At 45.6% G+C, this 23538-nt stretch overlaps 1 protein-coding gene across 2 annotated transcripts in view; it reads left to right on the top strand.

The window, feature by feature from the left end:
* The window catches only part of RABL6 (RAB, member RAS oncogene family-like 6), a 54663-nt gene extending 31154 nt beyond the window's left edge, over window positions 1–23509 (top strand). For both annotated transcript variants that reach the window (XM_025141425.3, XM_046901941.1), the window contains exons 9-15: window positions 8149–8507; window positions 10668–10830; window positions 15770–15988; window positions 16699–17041; window positions 18802–18973; window positions 20757–20806; window positions 21426–23509. In XM_025141425.3, the coding sequence (XP_024997193.1) occupies window positions 8149–8507; window positions 10668–10830; window positions 15770–15988; window positions 16699–17041; window positions 18802–18973; window positions 20757–20806; window positions 21426–21629 (1510 nt within the window). In that variant the 3' untranslated portion in view covers window positions 21630–23509. The remainder of the gene's footprint in view (window positions 1–8148; window positions 8508–10667; window positions 10831–15769; window positions 15989–16698; window positions 17042–18801; window positions 18974–20756; window positions 20807–21425) is intronic.
* The last annotated feature ends 29 nt before the right edge of the window (window positions 23510–23538 follow it).

Genomic DNA, 23538 nt, shown 5'->3' with positions numbered 1-23538 from the left:
ATTCGTGTGTTATCTCCAAGATGTCTCAGTACTCTTCTCATTCGTATTGTTATGGTGATTTTCTTCAGAGTCTTTGTTAGACAAAGAGTACTGAGGGGGGGTGCCAGATCTTCCTCAGTACCTTCTTCAGGCACTCCCTAAGGCATGTCACAAATTGTCCTTTCAATTTGTGCAGGATATTCTTGCAATATGTGTGACATATATATTTTCATGCTGGCTATACATAAGTTGTTACTAGCTTATATATGTATGCTGTTAATTATTCAACTTCTCCTTTAATTCTCTGTTACTCAGGTCCTGTCTATCCAGCACCAAAAGCTAATAGTTTTCCAACATCAAGGGGTTTTTCATTTGTAAAGATATCTATTACATCTAACTTGCCTTTAACTGAAGGCCCAGAAGTTTTTCAGATGGCTGGACAGACAGGAGCTTCAGTCTTTGTGCTTAGAACTTGCTCCATCTACCTAATCTCTATGGATGGAGATATATATATATGTATGTGTGTGTGTATATATATATATACATATATATGCTACATATATATGTATGTATGTATTACTTTACTTATATACTGAGTATGCGTTGTTGAGGAAGGTTTATCTAGAGGATAAGCAATGAAAACTATCAGAGAACCCCAATAAAGTAGAAAGACCCCTGAAAAGAACTATTAGCCGTAATAAAGGACCGAGATGGTAGCAGAGGCCATGAAATTAACAAAATTCTTATCTTGTTCTGATGCAGAAACAACATTCAGTTCCCACACGTAGAATCCCCAGGATCATCTGCAGAAACTCCAAAGCCAGATAATCATTTACCCTGTGTCAGTTCTCTGTTGTTTCCCAAACCAGCTAATGAGCACAGGAACGTGATGTTTGTGCACCTGAAGTACTACAAAGACACACATAGCCTGGCTGGGCAGAAAACTGCCCTTCTGTGCTGCAGAGATCTCCTGTAGCAAGGGACTGCAGCTTAGCTGCTGGGGAGAGCTTGCACTGCAGGTGACTAACTGCATTGTTGGGCTGCATAATTGGCTAAACATGGCATAGGAAATATCTTGGCAACGATAGCTGTGAGGCTGAATATGAGCCAGCAGTGTGCCCAGGTGGCCAAGAAGGCCAATGGCATCCTGGCTTGTATCAGGAATGGTGTGGCAAGCAGGACTAGGAAAGTCATCCTGCCCCCGTACTCGGCATTGGTGAGGCCTCTCCTCGAATACTGTGTTCAGTTTTGGGCACCTCAGTACAGAAAGGACAGTGAGGTGCTGGAGCAGGTCCAAAGAAGGGCAACAAGGCTTGTGAAGGGCTTGGAGAATATGCCCTATGAGGAGAGACTGAAGGAACTGGGGCTGTTTAGTCTGGGGAAAAAAAGAAGCTGAGGGGAGACGTTATTGCTCTCTTCCAATATCTGAAAGGTGATTGCAGTGGGAGTGGGGTTGTTTTCTTCTCACTGGTGACAGGTGACAGGACGAGGGGAAATGGCCTTAAGTTGTGCCAGGGTAAGTTTAGGTTGGATATTAGGAAACACTTCTTTACAGAAAGGGTTGTTAGGCACTGGAGTGGGCTCCCCAGGGAGGTGGTTGAGTCACCATCCCTGAATGTGCTTTAAAAATCGTTAGGATGTGGTGCTCAGGGAAATGATTTAGCAGTGGGTTGTTAGTTAGGGAAGTATGGTTAGGTTGTGATTGGACTTGATGATCTTTAATGTCTTTTCCAACCTGAGTGATTCTATGATTCTATTAAAAGAAAAAAATTTCCTAGGATCCTGGTTTGGTAGATGAACTGACCTTTTTATGCAACTGACCAAATCCTGCTTTCACTTGAGCTACAGCAAGTTGGTCTGCATACTCGGGCCAATGTTCTTTGTTTTCAGAAAGTAATTTTTTTTTTTTTTTTTAAGAGAAGTGTCTTTAAAGTATCTGTGGATGCTTCCTGTCTTAAGTCGCTGATCCCAGAAGAAAAACACCAGGCTCTGTCATGACTGAGTACTTTGACCACACTGACTAAAATACAGCATTATTCTAGAGCTTCTGAGTTTTTGTCTGCACCCCAGCTAGAGATGAAGAGTGCTTCAGAGGTGCACCAGAAGTACCAGGCAGGGATCAGAACTTGCAGTTGAAGCAGGATTTCATGCTCCTTAATAGGGCTTGGAAAGGTCCTTGCATCCTTGCTTGACAGCTGCCCATCCTCTTGTCTTGAGAATATTGTTTTTAATGTGCTACTGTGGTCCTTGTCAAAATGAACACCTGGTGTATTGTACTTTGACGCTCACCTTGTTTAAAGCACGTGGGTTGATACAGTGTAAGTTGTTGTCCCTTCACAGATGGGAAACCCTAGTGTTGGTTGCTTGGTTTACTTGGAGCTTTGATGTTGGTCACCACGATTGTTCAGCATGGGGAGGTGTCTGCAGGGCTGGGTGCTGCATCACCTGCTCTGAGGTGGTTCCTGCTGTCCTTGTGTTCTCCAGCTCCAACAGTGCCATCAGTCAGGCAGTGGAACAAGGCAGGATGGCCATGCTGGGACAGCTCAGTTATTTCATTCACCCGTGTGTGTGTCTGCTGGCTGCTGGCAGAATGACTGATGCTAAATTTGGATCAGTGAGAACAGAAGGAGCACAAGAACTCTTCATCCTGCTGTGGCTGGGTACCTGAGGACAAAACGTCATTGCTCTAAATTGTGCATCCCAAAGAAAACACGAGGTGGCACACAACTCTGCCTCATCTGGCTTATGTAAGCAGTCCCTTGGCAGCTGCTGGCCAGGCTTTGCCTGTGTAAGATGTGTTTGGAGGCTTCCAGCTCTTTCCTTGTGCTTGGTCTCTGCCTGTTGCACCTCTTGCTCTGATACTTTCCCTGTCCTATCTCAGGTTTTGCATTTTCAGTGCTGCTAAATCATGTCTAAGCCCTCCTTCAGTTGCAGAATTCTTATTAAGTAATCGCTGTTCTGACTGTTCTGAATTTGTAATTTGCTCAATTTTCCCATGTTTGTGTCCATCTTACCTCATGTCATAAGGAAAACTTTTTATGTGTTGTGTTTGTTGAATTACTGCATGTGTTTTCCCTCACTGAGTGGTACTCATGGAGCAGTGTTTTTAGGGAATTATGGAAGCTCTTCCTGCATCTCTTTTTCCAGGATCGAGGTGCTCCTTATAAGAAGCAAATCTAATGTGTGGTTTGGATACACTCATATTGATTGGTGCATTTTTCTGCCTATTGTTATCAAAAGGTGGAATTTAATTTCAAGGAGTCAGTTCTCTTTAAATTACCTCCCCCCCACCTTGATGTTAATATAAATTACTCAATTCTTAAGTCTTTTTTTTTTACAAGAACTCTAGGTTTCTTTGACAGTCACTTTTAAGGAAGCCAGGATTTTGTCATCTCTAGACCACTATGTCATTGCTTGATTTGTAAGCATGTGAAGTCCAGCTTTTCACATAAATTGTTCATTAGAAACAAATTGTCACATCGTGAACTCTGTGTGTTGAAGAGCTCTTAAGCAAAGTGTTAGTCAAGCTTTGCAAAAATTTATTCAAAGCAGATGGTCTTCAGATTATCTGAGATACTGTATGATGCTGGCTACAACTTCAGCAGCAGCAGATTCTATCCCAGGTTTGCCATATGTTAGAACTCCTAGACACTTTCTCAGTGCTGGCATCTGCATTGCCAGGTCATCCTGGATAGCCAGGTGCTGCTGCCCAGGTAGGAAAGGTGATAAATCAGTAACTGATTCTCTCGTCATTGGTCTTGCTGGAGAAGTGGAAGACATGGGATATATACAGACTGGTGTGGGGGGCTGTTGTCCTGCTGCATTGGTTTTGTGTCAGATGGAAAACCTGAGGAACAGCTGGGTAGAGACGGTCCCTCTGAGGCCTGGCAGCCAGCTCCAGCCCAGCTTCTGTTGACAGTGAATTGATTTCACGTCGAGGAGCATGGGCTCAAGGGGGTATCAGGTTCAGGAGGCCAAAACAAACATGGAAATCTAGCCCTTTGTGCAGTAACCCCAATGAAATTGATGTCACAAGGTCTGTTAATCCTCTTTTCACAATTAATAAAATAACCTGAAGTATTTCTTGCTGCATGAAATACATTTGAAAAATTGATCACAGTGCATTAGAACCAGGAGCCAAAAGCTTCAGGCTGCTGCCATCTTCGATAGCAAATGAACACAACATTGATGATTCACTAGCTTCACAGTCCTAAAATTCTTGTATTCTTCTTAGGTTTGTTCTGTGCAAAGAGCAGTAGCCACCTCAGGCCCTGATAAGTTTTTATTCCCACAGAGCATGTTCATCTTTAAAATTGCATAAAAGTCTCTTGTGAGCAGGCCCAGCACACAGTGAGTTATCCAGGAGTTTTGAGGATATGAATTTGTTTTTCAGCCTGAAATTGAAGGATTAAAATGCAAACAAGTTGCCTGCGTGCATGTGGACAGAAACCCATCTTGGCTTGCATGGCGTGTTTGCTGTCCCTAAAACAAGAACAAATGTACCCAGGTCACAGCATGAGTTCATCTTATGCATCAGCTGTCTACTAAACATAATGTGGATGTGAAACTGCTTGTTTGGCAGTAAGATTTTGAGTGAGTCCTTTTACAAAGGCCTGCCAAAAATAAAATAAAAAAAAATTGAACAAGAATCACAGTGGCCGGAATGTATGGAATACGAGAAAAAACAGACACATGGCAGGTTTGACCTGGTGTGTTTCTAAAACAGCCTCACTAGTGCTTCAGAAGAGTGTGTGTAAAGCCAGAGAAAGCATTCATGCATTATGTAGTATTTTTCAAGTGTGGAGGATGCTTAGACACCTCCACCCTGGAAATTACTGAGAGCTTGCTGGCAGCGTTTTCACATATGCTGTTTTTCCACCCACCTCTTCCAAGGAAGAAGATATGAATATGAAAGCTCAGCACAGCCTATGCAGCCAGCCCATGTAAAACCAGTAGCAGAACATTCCTATTTCTCCAGCATCGTGGCACACAGCACAGAGCTTGGTCCACGTGCATAGTTGGAGATGAGGAAGGTCACATGAAGCGCACGTGCAAGAGCTCTCCTTGGTGCTGTGCTGAAGTAAGAGCCTGTGTCATGCTGTCCTCAGATAACCACTTGTACCTTTCTACTAAAAATAACTTGATGTGTCTTATTCTTATGCCCTTCATTTAATGTAGATGAGCAAGGCATAGGAGCAGGTGCAGAAGGGAGCCAGCGTGCGTGCTGCTCTCCAGACTAGCTGAGCTGGCAGGAGGAATGACACTCTTTACACTTCAATCATGTAGCATTTTTACCCTCCAGCTCTTAAAATCCGTGTACTTCTTCAGGAGAAACAGGTGGTAGTCACAGCCCTCCCTCCTTCTGGAGCTGGCTACTTGCCCAGAACAAAGCAGGTTGTTTCCAAAATGGGCAGTAAGTCTTCAAATATTCTGATATTATGAAGTGTCCTGCACTTCTTTGGTACCAGCTTTGAGTATTCTTTGAGATTTAGGCTTTATCCTCAACTGATTCTGGATGTTCTTTGTATGTAATTCATATAGGATCTGGTCCCTTAGTCTTGGGTACACAGTAGTCTTTTCCTACGTAGGTCACCCAGCTGCCCTCCTGATTGACAGCTCAGGAGTTGTTCAGTTCTCTGTTCGTGTACCACTGGTGAGTTGAGTGCCCACAGAGCTGCCCTCAGCCAGAAAACTCAGCCAGAGCAAGCAGAGCTGGCATTGGAATGCTGGATGAAGCAGTGACCAAGCTCGCAGGCCTTCCAGCCAGAAGCACTGTTGCTATAAACAGGAATAGGGATGCATGCAGATCAGCTGGGATAAATTTTCCTTCACAGTTAGGAAGCAGGAGTCTTTAACCCTGAGCAGGACTCAGGAGGAGGAATCAGTCCTATGAAGTGGAGCTGCCCAGCATCCCTGCCTTCAGCTTGCTGGTGCAAAGCCCGGAAGAGTGGGCTGGCAGAATTCAGCCCTGGGTGCTTTTGGAGTAGATCTGCAGAGCTGCATGACCTGTACAGAGACGAGTGTCTTGGAGGGCTTTTCAGGCCTTAGCTGTTTGGTAAATTCTGAGCATTCACTTTATTGAACAGGGCTGCATTGCAGGCACTTTTGGCTTATCTTTACTTCACCATGGATGCAGTGCATAGCCTGCCCTGCAGGATGCTGAGTTATGTGTGTTGTGACCCGTTTGTCAGGAAAGGAGTGACGTGCAATTGCTCAGTCCAGCAGCACAGTGAAGGAGTTGCATTGAAAATACGCTGGTAGAGCCTTGCAGTGTGATAGAGCATGTGGTGCATCACACACCTTACAAGCCAGCCTGATGCCCTCTCCACACAGCTCTGTATTTGTGTGTGCAAGAGTTAAGATCTTTCATGTTTTCTCTTTATTGTATGAGAAATCTATGCATCTTTTTCAGTAGAGCGTCCTGTCACACAGCTCACCTCAGCTATGAGTCCTGTGGTAGGGAGGGTGCTGGGATTGCAGCTCTGCTGGGAGTGTGTATAGTTGTGGTCAGCCTGGGTGGAATAGACATGCAAGCCTTGCTCTAGGTCCTGGTGGGAGCATCAGGGGATAGCAGTGTCAGCCTGGTTCTCTGCTCCTCACAGGCAGCACTGCATTTACAGCCCTCGAGCCTGGTCTACTGGCATGAGCGAGACAAGCTCAGATGTGGTGAACTTGGGGCAAGATTTGTTCCCTAGCCCTCAAGCAGATGACTGTTTCCTTTGCACTGCTGAATGTCTTCATGTTTTTGTTGTTTGTAATCATGCTGTTCTTTCTGTATTTTGTCCCTATCCTGTGTGTTGATGCTGTCTCCTGACTTGCAGCTTCATGGTCCTTAAGTACTCAAATAATCTTAAGGCTAATCCTTGAGTAATTCTACTAGGGGCTTCTATCTAAGATTGCTTTTCGTGCTACAGTTAGTCTCCCTTTTAGCCCATTCTTTACTTAGGAAGGACTCCCATTTTTCCAGGCTAACTAGTAACATCCCGGGGGTGTTGTTTGCCAGGGCTGCGGGTGTCTGTGGTCACCAAGCATGTTGATTTGTTTTGTAAAAGTGTATTGGGTTGCTGCTCAGTAGGAAATAATATCTCAAGGAGGTTGGAGAGTCATTTAGCCCTTAATTTTTGCTTTCTGCTTTGAAATCATTCCCATGAAGGTGTTGTCTGAACTCCATGCAGGTCAAGGTGGTGCTCAGTGTTGAAGGGTGGTCTCGATTGCAACAAATGCATTGCCTGGAGCACAGCAGATGCAGTTGAACCCAGAGCTGTTATGCACATGAGTTCATGGGGCTTAATGAAAGGGGGTGAGACCATGACCTTTGCTAGACTTTATACACAATATACTTTGGTTATCCTTTTTGTATCTCTCACATTTGCTACATGTAGCAGATCTTATTTTGAGACCACTTCCTAGCAAAAGCCTTTTCATTTCAAAAAAGCTTGTGAAATGACTGCTAACCAAAAGGGCTGCAGCAGGATCTGGCTTGGTGCTGTTGTTCAGAAGGACAGAGCATTTCGCCCTTTCGGACAGTGCAGGCTTTAGTGCTCTCTGAGTCAGGAATCCAGCCAGGACTGCAGCATGTTTCTGAGTTTCTGCTGCTTGGCTCCCTTGGCTCCCATGCACGGTGTGGGTGTGTACAGGGGGACAGACTGCACTTATGTCTGCTCGTTGTGAGGGTAATTGCAGTCAGCCCTCTGTGAGCCTGTGGATAGTTCTTTTCTTTTGACGTTCAAGGATTCTCCTCACAAATCCATTCTTGGCTGAAATAAGAGGTTTTTATAGTGTTCAAATTTTCCTGAATGCTTTGATCTCTTCTGCAGAATATGGAGATGTGCCAGCCCTGAAGCACTTATTGCCTTAGAGACATACATCCAAGAAGTGACATGAAGTTGAGTTTCAAGCCCTGGCACGCTGTTACAATCTGTCTGTCCAGGGAGTTCCCAGCAGTGCTGCAAATGCTGATTTCATCCTGCAGCACAAGGCAGGTTGGGGTTTTCCACACCTCAGTGTAGATGGTGTGAGTCTAGCTCACATGAGTGAACCATACTGAGCACAGCCCAGGTGGTCACAGGCCCATACCTTCCCAGCTCAGCATGTAGTCAAAGCAGCGCAGCACCGTACTCTGGGCATGTTTTCTCTACTGATTATATTTGCATTTTCTCTTCCCTGCAGGTTCCTTGAAATGATGGAAGCCCGAAGTCGAGGGCACGCATCGCCACTGACAACAAATGGGCAAAGCCCTTCCTCCGGCTCCCAGTCACCCATAGTACCTCCGAGCTCCACATCGACGGGCAGCTCCAGTCCTGGCACCCCACAGCCCCCACAGCCACCTTCCACAAGCTCCACCGTCTCTCCTGAACCCCCCTCATCTTTCTCACCAGTGCCTGCACCTGAGGCCCAGCCACCACACGCGCCTCTGCCAGCTGCTGCTTCCCCAGCCCCTCCAGCAGCAGCCCCACCGCCGAAGCGCAGCATCATTTCACGGCTCTTTGGGACATCTCCTGCGCCAGAGCCCTCTCCTCCCCAGCCAGGTGGGTCTAGGCATTTGTTTCTCTGTTATCCTTTCTTTTTTTTTAATCCTTGTGACAGGCTAGGCAGACAGGTAGCCAACAAATATTTGTTCTGTAAAGATGTGTGCTCGCTTTCTTCTTTTGTCCCAGTTGGTGTTTTGGTTTGTCTCTGTGCTGGACTTGGACAGGGACTGTGTCCATCCAGCTGGCTGGGAGCTGTAGTGTGCTTCGTGAGGGAGGCACACAGGGGACACTAAGAAAATAACTGTCATCTGCTTAGCGGGAGCACACATGCCTCTGGAAAAGCAAGAAAAATCATTAGAGAAGCTATTTGAAGCGCTGTCTACACAAAAGTCTCACAGCTCAAAGAGGCTCCTGTTTGTTATCAGAGAATAGTGGAGTGCTACTTTTAAAGGTTATTCAACCATAAATGATCACGTAAGTCCAGGCTCTGTAACGGATTCCCCTCTGGGGAAATATACTCCTTCAGAGATGTTCTGAGGAGGAGAGCAGCATGTCTTCACTTCTTCCATAACACCAGCAAACAATGGAGCAGAGCAGCACGGCGTTCAGTCCGAACCTCAGCTGGATGAAGTTGCAGGGCAGAGGCATTGAGGGGTTTGTTGCATTCATTTTTACTGATCTGGATCTTAATTTGCCTGTCGTATTCACTTTGTTTGTGAAGCCAGCTGGAGCTGCAGAACTGGCACTGCCTAAAAATCATAAGCATGACATGGTTTGAATCACCCTTTGGAAATACCTTCCCTCTTGAACTGTCAGTCCTCAGAGCTCACAGTACTCTTGAAACATCAACACAAAGAAAGGAGGGAGTGCTGGGAAGGGGGTTTGTGGTTTCAGATGTTGAAATCTTTCACTTTTAGGCTTGTACACAATGTTCTGCTTCCTGGATCTGTTACCAGCTGTGACACAGTACTTTCATTTTGGTTTATCTGTGATTCTTCCTACCCAGAAACAAACAATAAAAGTGGAGAAATTATTAGAAATCCTTCATCAACAAAAAACCTTGGTCGTATTGATAAGTATGAAAAAGATAAGCAGTTACCATGAGTGTCACAGCTTTGGGTTTTTCTGGTTTTGGATTTTATTTTTTAATCTGTCACTGAGCTCAAGAACTGTTCAGGTTTGTAGCCTGCAGCCCTGGGATCTCAAGATCACTGTCTTGCAGGGCTGCAAAAGGCAGCAAGAAAAGCTGATCAGACATTGGGGCTTATACAGTGTGCCAAGGCTTTGCATTTCTAGTGAAACATGCCTCAGGACTAGCTAATTGGAAAGCAGCTGAAAATCACTATCACAAACATTTTCTGTGGGAGCCGCTGCGTTACGTTTTTCTTGATGCCTTGCAGCAGTAATTCTTTTAGCTGTGTTTTTTCTTACACTGAAGTTACACTGTAATATTAGCAGTAGTGCTACTCTAGGCAGAAGTAACTGAAAGCTGTGCTAGTAGGGCAAAATCTATATTCATAGCGAAAGCTTGCTCACCCAAAAGAAAATAGCCTAAATGTGAAGTGAAGTCCAGGCAGGAGAAAAAGGCTTAGCATCATAAATTCCGCAAAGGTTAATCTCTTCAGGCTTCTAGTATTCATCCTGATACCTTGATGGGCAAGCATGTCTCTACAAATAACCTATATTAAAGTGAGTCTTTATTTGCAGTAGCTCTTGAGCTTTTGGTTACACAAGGCACCTGAATGCACAGTGTGACAATTCTGCCTTTCACAGATACAGTTGAAAAAACAAGAGGAAGTGAATGAGTGAACTGAACAGTCTGGAAAGGGTGAAAGATTATTGAAGGGATATCACATTGGAGTGATGCTCACAGCATAGTTACAAAAATCTGGTTGTGGTCTAGTCAGTCAGTGCCAGTATTCAGTGTAGAGCAGAATAAGCCACCATGCTCGAGGGCTTTTCAGACTTGTTTTGGAGCCTGAATCTGCCTGGAGCTTTGTAAACCACAGTGGCTGCATGTGGTCTGTGAGTGCCATCCTGTGAGGTTCTGGGCTGGCTTCCGTCTCTTCTTCTATGGCTTCCCTCTTCCTTTGCTGTGTAGATGAGGTGGCTGTTATCTGTGTGCTGAAGATGCCCTGAGCAGGATAGATGTGTAAAAAGCAAAGTTCTGTCTCGTTTGTGGTGAACTGTGTTTTACAACTGTTGTTGCTAATGCAGATGCTGCTGCTGCTGCTCCTCCCCATCCTGCAGCCCCTGCAAAAGTACAGAGCGTGGAGGACTTTGTTCCTGATGACAGCCTGGATCACAGCTTTTTAGAAGACTCAGCCCCACAGAAGGATAAGGGGAGACCACAGACAAAGCACCGTGTTGATAGTGAAAGGTAAGGGAAGGAGGATAGAAGGAAGGTGAGACAGGGGCATACCATGATGCACAGTCTGAAGAATTGCTCAGGCCTTGCCAACCTATTGCAACTGTTCAGAAAGTGACTGTGGAGCAATTAGTTCTCCTGTACCTTTCTGTCATCTGCTGATTCCTCTTTGATGATACACACTGCTGTTGGGAATCCAAGGAATGGCAGTAGAAGCTCATTACCACCTTCTTGGTTTTGTGCTTTCCTTTCATACTCAGTGTTCAACATTTAACACTGGTTTGCTTTGTGCCAGGAAGACATTTCTCTTCTAACCAAGTGTGATGAAACAGTTGAGGTACTTTCCCTCTAGAATGCAGTACATTTTTTTTTCCCCTCTTGACTTTGATGTTTTTTTTATTAAAAAAAAAAAAGAGAGAGAGAGAGATTGTGGTATATTGAGCTGCTCAGAGAAGAGGATGTGCAGCAAGGCTGTCTGAAAGCATGCTGTCATTTGCGTGGTGACCTAAGTGTACTCACAGGCTCTGCATCCATCTGCTTGGAATAGTCCACACCGATTGTCTCTTGTCATCACCACTGGATTAACCAGGGGAGTAATTAAACACTGATACAGCTTGCCTGTGAATATCGTGGATTCTGCATCTTTTGACAGCTTTGTCATGATTCAGTGTTCTCTAGTTCCACCACAACAACTTGAAATCAATGCTGTATGTGAGGCTCAAATGCCTGTCTAATGCAGGTCAGCCTGAATCATCATCCCTTGTGGCAGCAGAATACGTGGATGGTTTTTTATTTTAAAAAAAAAAAAAAAGAGAGAGAGTGAGAAAGGAAAGAAAGGAAAAGGTAGTAGTTGCTAGAGGTGTGCTGGCCTACAAAGTGTTGTGCTCATGGCTCTGGACAAGCTGGGTTATTCTTCTATGTTTAACAAAGAGATGTCAGGAGACCCAACCTTCCTGGGGTTTGCTGGGACATGGAGTGCCCTTAGAGCTCTTTTGCTGCCATTCTTGCTGTGGGAAGGACACTGGATCTTTAGCACAGGCTTCTTTTCTACCAAACAACAGTTGTTGGAAGCAAATAGATGATAAATTATACAAAAAGCCAAACATCTTGAACAGTGATGCCCTGCTTCTTGTCTGTGGAGTTGCTGCATTCTTGGCTGCTGTGATGCCCTTCTGTGCTCTGTCCCCATTCTTGGCCTTCCAGTGTGCACAACTGATGGGGGCAAAAAAAGAAACACCTTTGGGCTTTTCCAGGGTACAGAGAGGGCAGTTGTTCACAGCTTTGTCTTCTGATGACAGCAATAATCATGTACAGCTGGAACAATGCTGTTTCACTAAGAGAAGACCTTGCAGCACATCCTTGAGAATTCAGGTGCTTGTTACCTCTCTGCAGCTTCTTATCTATTGTCTTGTTCTGGTCTCTTGTGTAGTTCACATTGTTTTCTCAGCTGTGGAGCAATTTTACCTTCCATTTCTTGCTAAAAAGAGCCTGCTGCTATGAATCAGGTGTACTGAAATTTGGAGATGTAGTGTGTTGTTCTGTTCATCACCTGCAATAACTTATTTCCTTGAGGACGCCAGCTACAACCCCCTGCCCAGGAGCAATGTAAGAGTTCTGTAAGCACCACCCCTAATAATCAGTCTCTACTCCAGCATGTAGATATTGTCATTGCAACAAAATCTACTGCTGCCGAAATTTATTTCTGACCTGAAGAATACGACAGTCAGACATAATGGAGATTGTATTAAAAAAAAAAAAAAACAACACAAAAATGGGAAGCTGCTTTCCCCTTGCATCAGTGCACAACACGTTTCATATATGAAGCAGAGGTAGTTAATTCCTGGAAGCAGAATGCTGTGTAATCAAACTGCATCCTGGACTCAGTGCTGTTTGCTTCCATCTGTAAGAATGTACTTTTCTTTTCTAAGCTTCAGAAAGAGGCTGTAAAGTTGATATCATGTGTTTTAGTAACATTGAACGTTCTTTCTCCTTTTTTTTTTCCTGTGATGTCATGTGAACATCTCCCTTTCCATTTTCCATACCATCTCTCTGAACAGTGGAGCAGGAGTTGTCATGAGGAGTACTATTAGAAAAAAAACGTTTGTTTCTGAAGCATGTCAACCACAAGGAAAGAGCTCGTGTCTGTGGGACAAGGCACTTCTTGCCCAAAGATCAGACAGCTGCTGAGACTTTCAACACTTACTGACATCTCTTGGTGTTGCAGCACAGATCCATAGAGATTAATGAAGTTCTGCCCTTTGATTCACGGTGTATTACAGTTCTCCAGAGCGCAGTATAGAACTCCCCAAATCAGTTTCTTCACCCATTGAATAGGAAGACAGCTAATGTATTCCAGTTTGCTGTTTCAGACCTCACTGTGCTGCTCTTTAGCCTGGTGCCCAGGGGCAGTGTGTATGTGTCCATGCCAGAGCAGCCAGCCTGGCTCCAGACTCTGGTCCCTGCTGCTGGCCCAGGCTGCCTGCCTCCATGGATGGGCTGCAGGTGTCTGTTTGGAAGTGGGCTTATGCTGAGGCTATCAGGATTCTTGTCGAGTTTTCTCCATGTCACTGGACATCTATCATAAATATTGGTTAGATTTCCACATCCTTCCATCTGAAGGGCTTCTAACTGGTTCTTTGCTTTATCACCCGTGTTATTTATATAGTGGTACAAAGCAAGGGAACCTGAGAGCATTGTTTGGTGCACACTAGAAGACTCCCATCTCCTAAAATATAGCCATGCAGGCTCACCTTGTGACATGTGATTCCTTCAACTTATCTGCTTTATTAGAGTTTGGGTTTTTCCTCTTTTCCTAGCCCCAAAAACTGATGTGGCAAGAGGATTCTGCTGGCTCCTGGTGGGGCTGGCTCCCCTGGCTGTTCGGCAGGGCTGGTGGGATAATGTCACGCCAGGTCTGAGAGTGTACACTCAGACTGCAGAAGGATTAGTTCCACCATCAGAAGCTATTCCGTGCACAGGACAGAGGGTTACTCTCAGGAAACCCCACAGTGCTCTTTGGTCAGTAACTCATGAGCACAGTTGTTTCTGGTGGGTACCTGTCCCTGAAAACATGTTGGCTCAACACTAATGGCTGGCTTGGCAGCGTGTCAAGTGTTGGCAAGAGTGTTGCAATGTGCTTGTTGCTGCATGCTCTAAATTCCTTCCAGCTGGAATTTCAGGACTACAAGCTGATACTAATTTTGCATCGTCAGAGCTTGTTTATACTGCAGCAGTGATTTTCCTGATGTATATTGACTTCTTTGCTTTGCTTTTAAACTGTCATTCAGTGGTTTGAGTGGAAGTTGAGAGGGAAGTGGTGCATTCACTGCAAAGAGAGCTGACCCACTTTGTGTGTGTGTGTCTGTGTTACACACGTGGATGTTCTCTTCAGACTGGGAATGCCTTAGAGGCTGTAAGACTAATGTGGTGTGTGGTGGAAGGACAGTGGCAATAGCAGCACTCTAAAGAGTTCCCGTGCTTAGCAGAGCAGTAAGATGGTGAAGAAATGCAGTGTCAGGATAATATGCTGCCATTTTTTTTTTTTTAGGATGCAACTCCATTTTCTTTTCAGTACAATTCAAGAGGAAGCACTTCACATAGCTCAGAAATCCCTCACTTGTAATTCCTCCAGCCAGTGTGGCACTTGGAGACTGCTTTGGGCAACAATTTTCTTCTCCTTTGTGTGGGTCAGGCACTTCTGGCTCAGTATGAGAGCAGTAGTGTTCATGATGAAGGGGCTCTTGAGCAGTCTGCTCCTGCTGAGCTGGGAGCTGAGCTCTGAGTCCTGAGAGAAGAGTCTTTCAGGATTCCACATGGAAGGCAGCAGGGAACAGATGTTACTCCTGTTATAACCCAGACAAGCATTAATTGTAGTAGCTCTTAATGTGCTATGCCAGTCCTGATAAGCGCAGTGTCCCTTATGACACAAATGTTCCACTGTCTGTTGGCAAATTTATAAGTTAAGGAATTAATATAACAGTAACTAGCCATAAGAAGAGCCACATGAGTTGTACAATCAACTATACCAGGTTAGTGCCTCAGCATTTTCACTGCACTGCCCTGTGCAGGCTGTCTGCTGGGAATACTGCTTTCTTCCAGATTAAGGATTTTAGATTTTGGTGGTTCCTTTTGTGCCTCTCAGGTCTAATCCTGTTCCAAGCTATAGTCTTTTTTTTTTTGTCTCTGCCTAAGAATGAGTGCTGTGTTTGTACAGTCTGTATGGAGACGTGAAAGGACTGTGGGTATGATACATGGCAGGTTACCAGGAAGCAATCGAGTGTCTGTTGCAGAGAAAGAAAATAGAATCAGGGAAGGTAACTCAGAGGTTCATGAGACCATGAAAAATGTCTGTATCCCTGACATGAGCAAATCCATCAGAAAGTATTAAAATTGTTGAGTCCTGCAGAAATGCAGAGAAGAATACTTCAGCTGGTAATCTCAGCCATGAAGCTCTCTATCTAAAGATCACTCTGAAGGCATAACTGTATTACATTCAGGGAGCCTGGCAGACTCTTAGCTCAAAAAGTGTGTCCTTAGGTTAATTCAATTTGGGGAGTGTTAAAGCATAGTTATGGTGCCTGAGTAGCTGTCTGCTTCAGGGAGCACTGGAGAAACAGAAATAATTCTAAGATGCTAATAGCTGCAGATGAATCCCCACAGAAGTGGCAGTATATGATCAAGCTTAATTACAGGATGAGGAGATCAAGGCAGACAGTTCCCACTCTTTAATTGTCTCATCCTTGCATGCTGGACCAGAGATGTTGTGGTAGAGGCCCTGCTGAGGACACAGGCTGCTCTGCAGCAGAGACCAATGGTGCGACTGCCCTGCGTAGAGGGAAGATGAGCCTGAAATTAGCCCTAAATGCCTGGCAGGTGGCACTCTGCTTTCAAGGGAGGCATGTCTGTCCTAGCATGTCCTGAGGGTGTTGTCTAATCATTGTCTACTTTGCAGTGATGGAGAGACACCTGGGGGGAACCCCATGGTGGCGGGTTTCCAAGACGACCTTGACCTGGATGACAAAATCCCCAGCAGAGCTGTGCTGGCAACAGAGCGGGTGCCCAGCAAGAACATTACACTGTCCAGTGAGGAGGAGGAGGAGGAAGAGGCTAAGGACTCTAGGGTCACACTCATACCTGATGAAAGCATTGACACGGAACGTGAAAAAAAAAGGTATGAGAGACAGCCTGAAGTATGGGATTGTGCTGGGAAACTTGAGTCTCTTCTTACTCCTCCACTTCTGTATGGCTCAGGGAAAGCCTGGTGTCTCTCTGAGCCCGTTCCTTCAGCTATAAGTTGGAGCTGCATATGCTTGAGCTGGAACTGCTTTATGCAGTGTTTTCTGAGGGGGTAGTGGTACTACTAGCAGTCTTTATGAAACAGTTGCACCACTCCTAAGTAGCTTACTTCTGAGTACTGTGCTTCTGTGGTTGCTGATACATTTATGTTTGTACAAGAGACTCAGCTGCTGGAGGTCTGTTCATAGCAGGGTGAGGAGGACAGAGGAATCAGGTCTTGCAGTGGAAGTCATTCTCCACACCCTGTGCTTGAGAGCAATGAATTGAATCATGTTCTCTACGTACCATATCCTGTGGGTAATGTGGTTGGGTTTGGCCAACTGATGTGGGCACCTATGCACCAGCATAGGGGGGATGCAAGAACTTTCAGCCTTTGGCTTACTGCTAGAAATACTGAGTGGTTTCTGTTTGAACACACACACGCTTCCCCAGGATGAGCTATGTCTCCGACATCTCCTGTTGAGATGCACACTGAAGCCCTTGAGGCAAGTTCAGCTATTAATTGGTCACTGTGCTCTGTTTCACAGAATCTCAGAGTGGGGATGCGCACAGGCTCTGACAACTTTTTTTTTCTTTTCTTTCCAGGTCTTCCAGAAATTCTGTGAAACCACAAAGTGAAGCAGTTCTGACCAAAGCAACTGACCCGAAGCCTCCAGACAGTTTACCTCCACATTCTGGGTCTGAAAGAAGCAGCAGCAGCAAGCTTGGTGCTAGTCTGCCAACTGCTGCTGCCACACCGGCAGTCCAGGCCTCAAAGACCACTTCCCAAAGCAAAGGACATGCTCTTAAACAGAAAGTGGTCAAAGAGGAAAAGCCTGAGGAGTCTGACAGTGATCAAGAGGGACCAATAGCTACTCAAATGCTCTCATTTGTTATGGATGACCCAGACTTTGAAAGCGAGGAATCTGACAGCCAGAGGAAGAAAATGGTAAATAGCATGCATGAATCGCTGTGCACTGCTGCAGAGCTGAGCATGAAGTGTTGAGGCATCTCAGTGAGCAGGGCTTTCATCTGCTCTCCTGGTCTCTCAGCAGCAGTCACAGCAAGTCAGGTGCTAAGCAACCTGAAGAGGCTGATTTAAGCACAAGCCCATTAATGCTGTGATTGTTGAAGCCATGTGGCAGCTAACTTTGTGCTTGCAGGCTTTAATATGCTGTTTATTCTTAGTAAATTCAGAGCACTTGATCCAGCAGTGTGGAAGGTATGAAATACAAAGCTTATGGATCATTTCACCCAAAGTTTAATATGTAGAAGCGTGTGCATATGAGAGAGAGAGAGAGAGAGCAAGTGAGCTCCTTGCAGTCAATCCAGCAATCAAAAGGCCATAACAAATTTGCATGGCAGTTTCTTATCGAAGCAGGAAAATCTACCTGAGAAGGACTGTCAGTAGCTGGGTTAGCTGTAGTATATCTGTGATGTTCAGGATGTGGGCAGCTGTCCCAATGCAGACTGCAGGGGTTTACCCAAACACAAGGTGCAGCAGAGTCTCTTCTGGAGCTGTTGTGTATTAAAGATGTATAAAACACAAGCATCTTCTCTGGGCTCGTAGGAGCTGTAATTCATTATTTGTGATGAACAGTTGCTTTTCAGATGTACTCCCAGTGTGTAGGTCAGCTATTGTTCAAGAGTGTTTTATATGTTTGCCTCATTCCAGAAACCTGCAGGAGGACGGCTGTCCCAGTTTCTCTGACCTTGGCTGTGTGTCATGCTGTTGTTTATTAAGTAGTTTTCCATTCATTTAGCATTTCAGTACCTGCTTTTCCTGGCACTTGAATATAAAAGCAATGGTATTTGGAGAGAGTTTACTTTTTGTAACTGTGATGGTAAATGATGACGAGAAATGAGGTTTGTGAGGGAACCAGCTGATGCAGCAGTGTCAGGGAAATGCCCCACCACTTATGAGTGCTTTTCAAGTACAAGGTTTACTGGGCAGGTAAAGCAGTAAAACACCACCGTTTGCAAGGAGGAGAGGGACATTGCCTAAATCAGCAGCAGAGTGAGGTCTGCATGGTCAGAATGGAGGGTATAAAGAAAAAGAGGTTAACAAATTCTGAAGAGGATCAGTTGGCACATAGAGGAGATTATTAAACTTCATTTCCATTCCCATTGTGCAGAGAGACAGGGGATTTTTGGGGGATAGCCAGTCTCTGCAGCATCCTGTTTTTATCCCACATTGAAGGGGGAAATTTGCACTGGGAGCACATTCCCTTTTGAGTTGATGAAGGGATTTATTCTGCAAACGCAGGCTGCTTTCTTGGCCCTGCTGCACGTTGCCTCTGCTGTGCTGGACCTCACAGAGCTGCGCAGGAGAGGTTTTGTCTGTCAGATCTGGAAGCATTTTCAGCTTGTTAGATTTTATTTTCCCCAGAACAGAGGTGCCTCTCCAGGGCAATTAAAGGCTGTTACTGTTGAGCTAAAACAGTTGAAAGTCTCATTTAATCACTTTACATGAGGAATTTGATTTTGGTACCATGGCTGTTGAGTCATCCAAGGGTGATTTCCAGGACCTTCTACCTAGCTGTTTTACCATAGTGAGAAATTCAGAGAGCTTATAGGATCGTGGTCATTGATTTCCAGCTAACAGCAGCTCAGTTCAGCTACCATTTCCTTCCTTCTTCCTCACCTGCTGCCACAGCTAACATCTTGTTAATAGGTTTTGGTTAAACACTTTGCCTTTCTTGTCTCTAGGATGAATTCCCTGTCCGGGAAGATCTCTCTGAAATATCTGATGATGATACCTCATTGGCAAAGCCACCGCAGCCTGTGAAATCAACAGTCCACTCCTTCAAACTGAAAAATGATTCAGACCTCTTTGGTTTGGGTTTGGAAGAAACCGGTCCCAAGGAGAGCAGCGAAGAAGGTAAAGGTCACCCTGTTTCCCCTCTTGCTGATCTCATTTGTCAGGAACCAGTTTTCTTCCAAAATGGTTCCAGGGTGTAAGCAAACCAATTTGCACCCTGTAATTTCACGCAGTGCCCTGTGTGAGTCTTTAATGTGGTTTAACACAGCATAAAGAACTTCCTTCAAGTTTTTCCCCTTGGGGGTTGGGGGAACTTGGCTCATCTGTGGCATCAGCCGTTTATTATTTCTGTCCCAGCTGGAAGCAGGCTCACATCTTTCACCTGCTTCTGTCAGGCTTCCTGCTTAGGTTTGCATGCCTGGGAGCTCTGAGGCTCAGCACTGCAGTGTCCACTCCCTCTACATTGAGTTTAGCTCATTGTGAGCAAAATGCTTGGACGTACCTTGCCAGTTTGTTTTACTTTTGGGTAACATGGGGTGAGGTTCTTGTTCTAACCTGAGCATTCCTTTCCCCTCCCCACCACCCACTGAGGGAACAAATCTTAGTTGTGCAAATAATTTCTGCTGTCTTGGCATTTCTACAAAGCATCTCTTTATAGATCTGCCTCTGATGACACTCAGAAAGATGGAAAGTTAGAAACTTCCTAAGGGAAGAAAAAGCTTTAAGCAGTTCAAGTGAGATTTATCTTTGAATAGTTACTCCACCAGTGTAAGGAAGGTCGTGATGGCTTCATTGCCTCGTCACTTTTTGCTGCTGTGCAGCACAACTTGCAATACATACAAGTCTATCTGCAGAGGCCGAGGTCAGTAATTAAACTTCCATCGAGCACTCAATAATCCAGCGTGTTCCTCCTGTCTCCTCTTTCTGGGATAAATATAAAAACAAACCTGTAGTCAGTCAGTTGGAGTTTAAACAGCAGTTTAAGTGTGTGGGTATCAAATACTGCAGTGTGAAATAGGGTGCAGTTACAAAGCATCCCATGTAACAGCCAAACAGATACTCTCCCATTCAAGGAGTCTTTTTGCAAACTCACTGGAAGTTCAGCAATCACAGCAGCAGCTGAGCTGTCAGCCACAGCCATCTGGGACAAACGTTTAGACAGTGGTGGACTCTGGGGCTCATTCAGTGCAGTGAAAATAGCTGCTGCTGTAGAGCATGGCTGCAGCACGGGTGCTTTGGCTCATGGTGACATAGTTTCCACATGCAGCTTTAGCAGAGGTGCGTGCTAGCTTGCCAGGGTGCTCCCATCTTCCGACGTGGTGTCTTGAATGGTCCTTCCGTTACTAGCTGACCAAAAGAAACACAAACCATGCCTGTGGGATTTCCATCTGCCTTCAGGTGTTTAGCAGTCAGAGGCAAATCGCTCCAGTAGTTCTTTAGTTCTGGAATTAGTAGCCTGGTGCCCTGTTCAAATCTTTGGACCAGTTTGTGGAGCTGATGTGTGTCTTTGTTTCTTTGACGGCTGTTGTACTACAAACACCCAGGTCAGTTTTCATAACACAAACAATACAGACAACATAATACTTTTAATTAAACTGGATATATATAGTTAAATGAGAGCCTGTTGCTCAGAGAGTGGTGAGGCCCTGGCACTGCTGCACAGAGCTGTGGGTGCCCAAGGCCATGGATGGGCCCTGGGCAGCCTGAGATGGGAGCAGCCAGCCCACAGCAGGGATGGGGCTGGAGGCCATGAGGGCATTCCAACATAACCGTGCTGTGAGTCTATGAATATTTTTGCATGTGGCTTCAGGACAGAGCATTTTGTTCTGAGGAATAGAGGCAGGGCAGAATTGCATGGGTTGCTGTTTAAATGGTATTTTTTTCTGTTTGTTTGTTTGAACAGATAAACACGCTTCTAAGGAGAAGAAGAAGAAAAAGAAGAAAAGCAAAGAGGTATTATATAATTAATTAGAGCTGATCTGCTGTATTACCTGGCAGCCAGAGAGCAAGGTGGCTGCCCACAGTGTGTTCTGTGCTCCTGTTGGACTGCCTTCCGTTCTGACTTCCTGCAGCCAGAGCTGTGCTCCGCAGGGTCTGCAGACCATTGACCACTTTTCAGCCTAAAAGCAAACTTTCAGAAGAACTGAATTTTGAAAATGCCTGAGTTCGTGAAATGCAGGATTAAACAGAGCAGTGCATGCCTTCTGAGTGGAATCTGATGATAGCAGTGTGGCTTTTTCCAGGCAGAGGGAGGTTCCAGACAGAGCTAATCTCAGAGACAGCGAGGGAAGTCTGTAGGAGGCGTCATCTTTGACATTTCTTCTTGTCCGGTGCAGTGGTGTTATTGGGCAGAAACTGCCTGACAGACCATTGCTATGTGGAAACCAGATGGTTTTTCCTCAATTCTGTCCAAACTCGGAGGGGGGTCTTCTGGAATTAGTGCCCAGCCAGCCTCAGTGGTGCATGCTTCTCCCTCTATAAGGTTCCCATCAGAGCCAGGTTTCAGGGCGAGCTGTGCTGGGTTACTGGCATGCTCGGAGGATTTATTAATGAACGTTTTCTCATTCTGCAGGAAGAGGAGAAGTCTGTGAAAAAGAAGAGCAAACACAAGAAGGGCAAAGAGAAAGAGGAGAGCAAAGAGGAGAAAGACAGAAAGAAAAAGAAGAAGAGGAGCAAGGAGAAGAACAATGAGATAGATGAACTAGAGGCTTTTCTTGGAGGAGGAGGAGCCAGCATGAGCAAGCCACGAGGAGGTGGGGACTACGAGGAGCTGTAGGCTGCCCACATTTACACGCAGCGGACTCTGCTATTGTGGCTGTCTTCATCTTTTCGTACGGATCACACCAGGATGGGTGCAGATGTGTAAAGCTTTTTGCCGTATATTCACTCAAAACAGCTGGCAGAACAAAAGCTTTACATCTGCATTGCTGTTCTGGTGGGTTCGTTACACAGAGAAAATCCAGCTGAGATGTGTGTGAGTAAGGGGAAGGTTCAGAGCATGGTTCTCAGGCCCATTTTCAGGCTGTGATTTCTCCTTCCAGAGATGCCCCTCCGGGTTGCTGGCAGGGTGTAGGAGGTGAAGGGGACCTCTTCCAGCTCCACCCCTGCTATATGCCACTCCTGCACACCTGAAGCTCCTGTCTTGTTAAGAGGAGTACAACAAACCATGCTGCATGAATGCATCGTGCTCGCCTGTCTCAAGTCTTTAACTTTTTATCCTTCCTATTTTTTAATGAGAAAGGTGGTGTTGGCCATTGCTCCAGTCAGCAGTTGATGCTTTAAATCAAGCAGATCATGTTATGGTACAGCAGCTGCAGGACCAGAGTGAAAGAGAGTGCGTGTGATTTTTGGAGTCCTTCGAAAGGGACCTTTCTGCACAGCAGCTTAATTAGCACTCACTGGTGCTGCTGTTGGAATTCATGAAACCCCATTGATTTCCGTGGCCCCAGTGTCTCAGACACTACATGTAAGCTGCTATGCAGTTTGGGAAAACAATGCAAAGTGCAAAGCAAACCTGAAAAAGAGAGAGGAAAAAATCAGTGCTTTTCGGCATTCCCACCCTCGAATTTGCATACAGTAGAATCCCCTCCTTTCAGTACCTCTCAGGGACATGACTCTCATGGAAATGAAGATACCCAGAGCTTCAGGACTGTCTACAGAGCAGTGTTAGCATGGCAAGGCATTTGCTTCTCAGGCATTTTACGGTCGCGCTCTAAAGCACCGACTGCCTCTCTGCACTGAGAGGGGCAGCAGCTGTAGCTCTGACAGCATTTCCCAGTCCAACCAGTCGGTATTGCAGAGCCCCCCAGTGTGCTGCCCCTCCCTGCCCCAAGCAGAGAGCCTCCTCCTACCCCATGAGTTGGGGAAGCCATTTGATTTTTTGCTTTGAACATAAACCCGTGGGTTAGTGCCTCCTCAGTAGCATCGGTTGCAGCTGGGTGGGCACTGCAGAACAGCCCTTCACACTTCTGCATCTCAGCAAGCTGCCACTGTGTTTGATGGAGCTTGTCACTTCTCCACATCCCCTTCTCTTTTGGTTCTGCTGTCCCTTCTGCAGCTCCCTGCACGTGCTGTGCATTACATTGCCTTGTTGCACCCAGGTTGATTTGAGGTGTGGTTTTGTTCTCCCTCTCCCATTTTTGTTGTAAACTGTCAACCATGATATCCAAGTGGGGATTTCCTGCTGCATCCCCATGAGGCAAGGCATTCTTTTGATTCCTTGTCCACTTCAAAGCTGTTTAGAGCAGCAGGCAAATAGCCGCTCTGTTTTTTCCCCCCAGCCCCCAAAATGCACCTGTAACTGTTTCCTCACAAAAATAACTGGGTTTTTCTGCATGAGCAGTGTATTGTTCAGGTCTCTTTTCCTTTATCACTTGCTAATTCTCTGAGCATTACTGCATTTCTTGTGACACTGTAGGGAAATTGCATGGGACAGTTCAACCTTTGCACGCTTGGGGAGGAATGTTGGCGGGGATGCAGCCATTCTGTGGCCTCACCTGGGAGGAGGCGGGCGGCCGTCGGAGCTTCAGCTGCCTGCATTCCTGAAAGCGCTTCTGTTCTGTAAAGGTTTTGGGTCATGTTCCATCCTGCATCGAAGAATCTGGTACAATCCATTCTGACTATAAAGCTCTGTTGTACAACTGCGTCTGTACATCATCTCCACTGCACGTGTGTCTTCCTTGCTC

Source organism: Gallus gallus, chromosome 17, assembly GCF_016699485.2.
Source record: "Gallus gallus isolate bGalGal1 chromosome 17, bGalGal1.mat.broiler.GRCg7b, whole genome shotgun sequence".
Taxonomy (NCBI): Eukaryota; Metazoa; Chordata; class Aves; order Galliformes; family Phasianidae; genus Gallus; species Gallus gallus.
The sequence above is the reverse complement of the archived record's forward strand: the minus strand, read 5'-3'. Positions and strand labels throughout refer to the sequence as shown.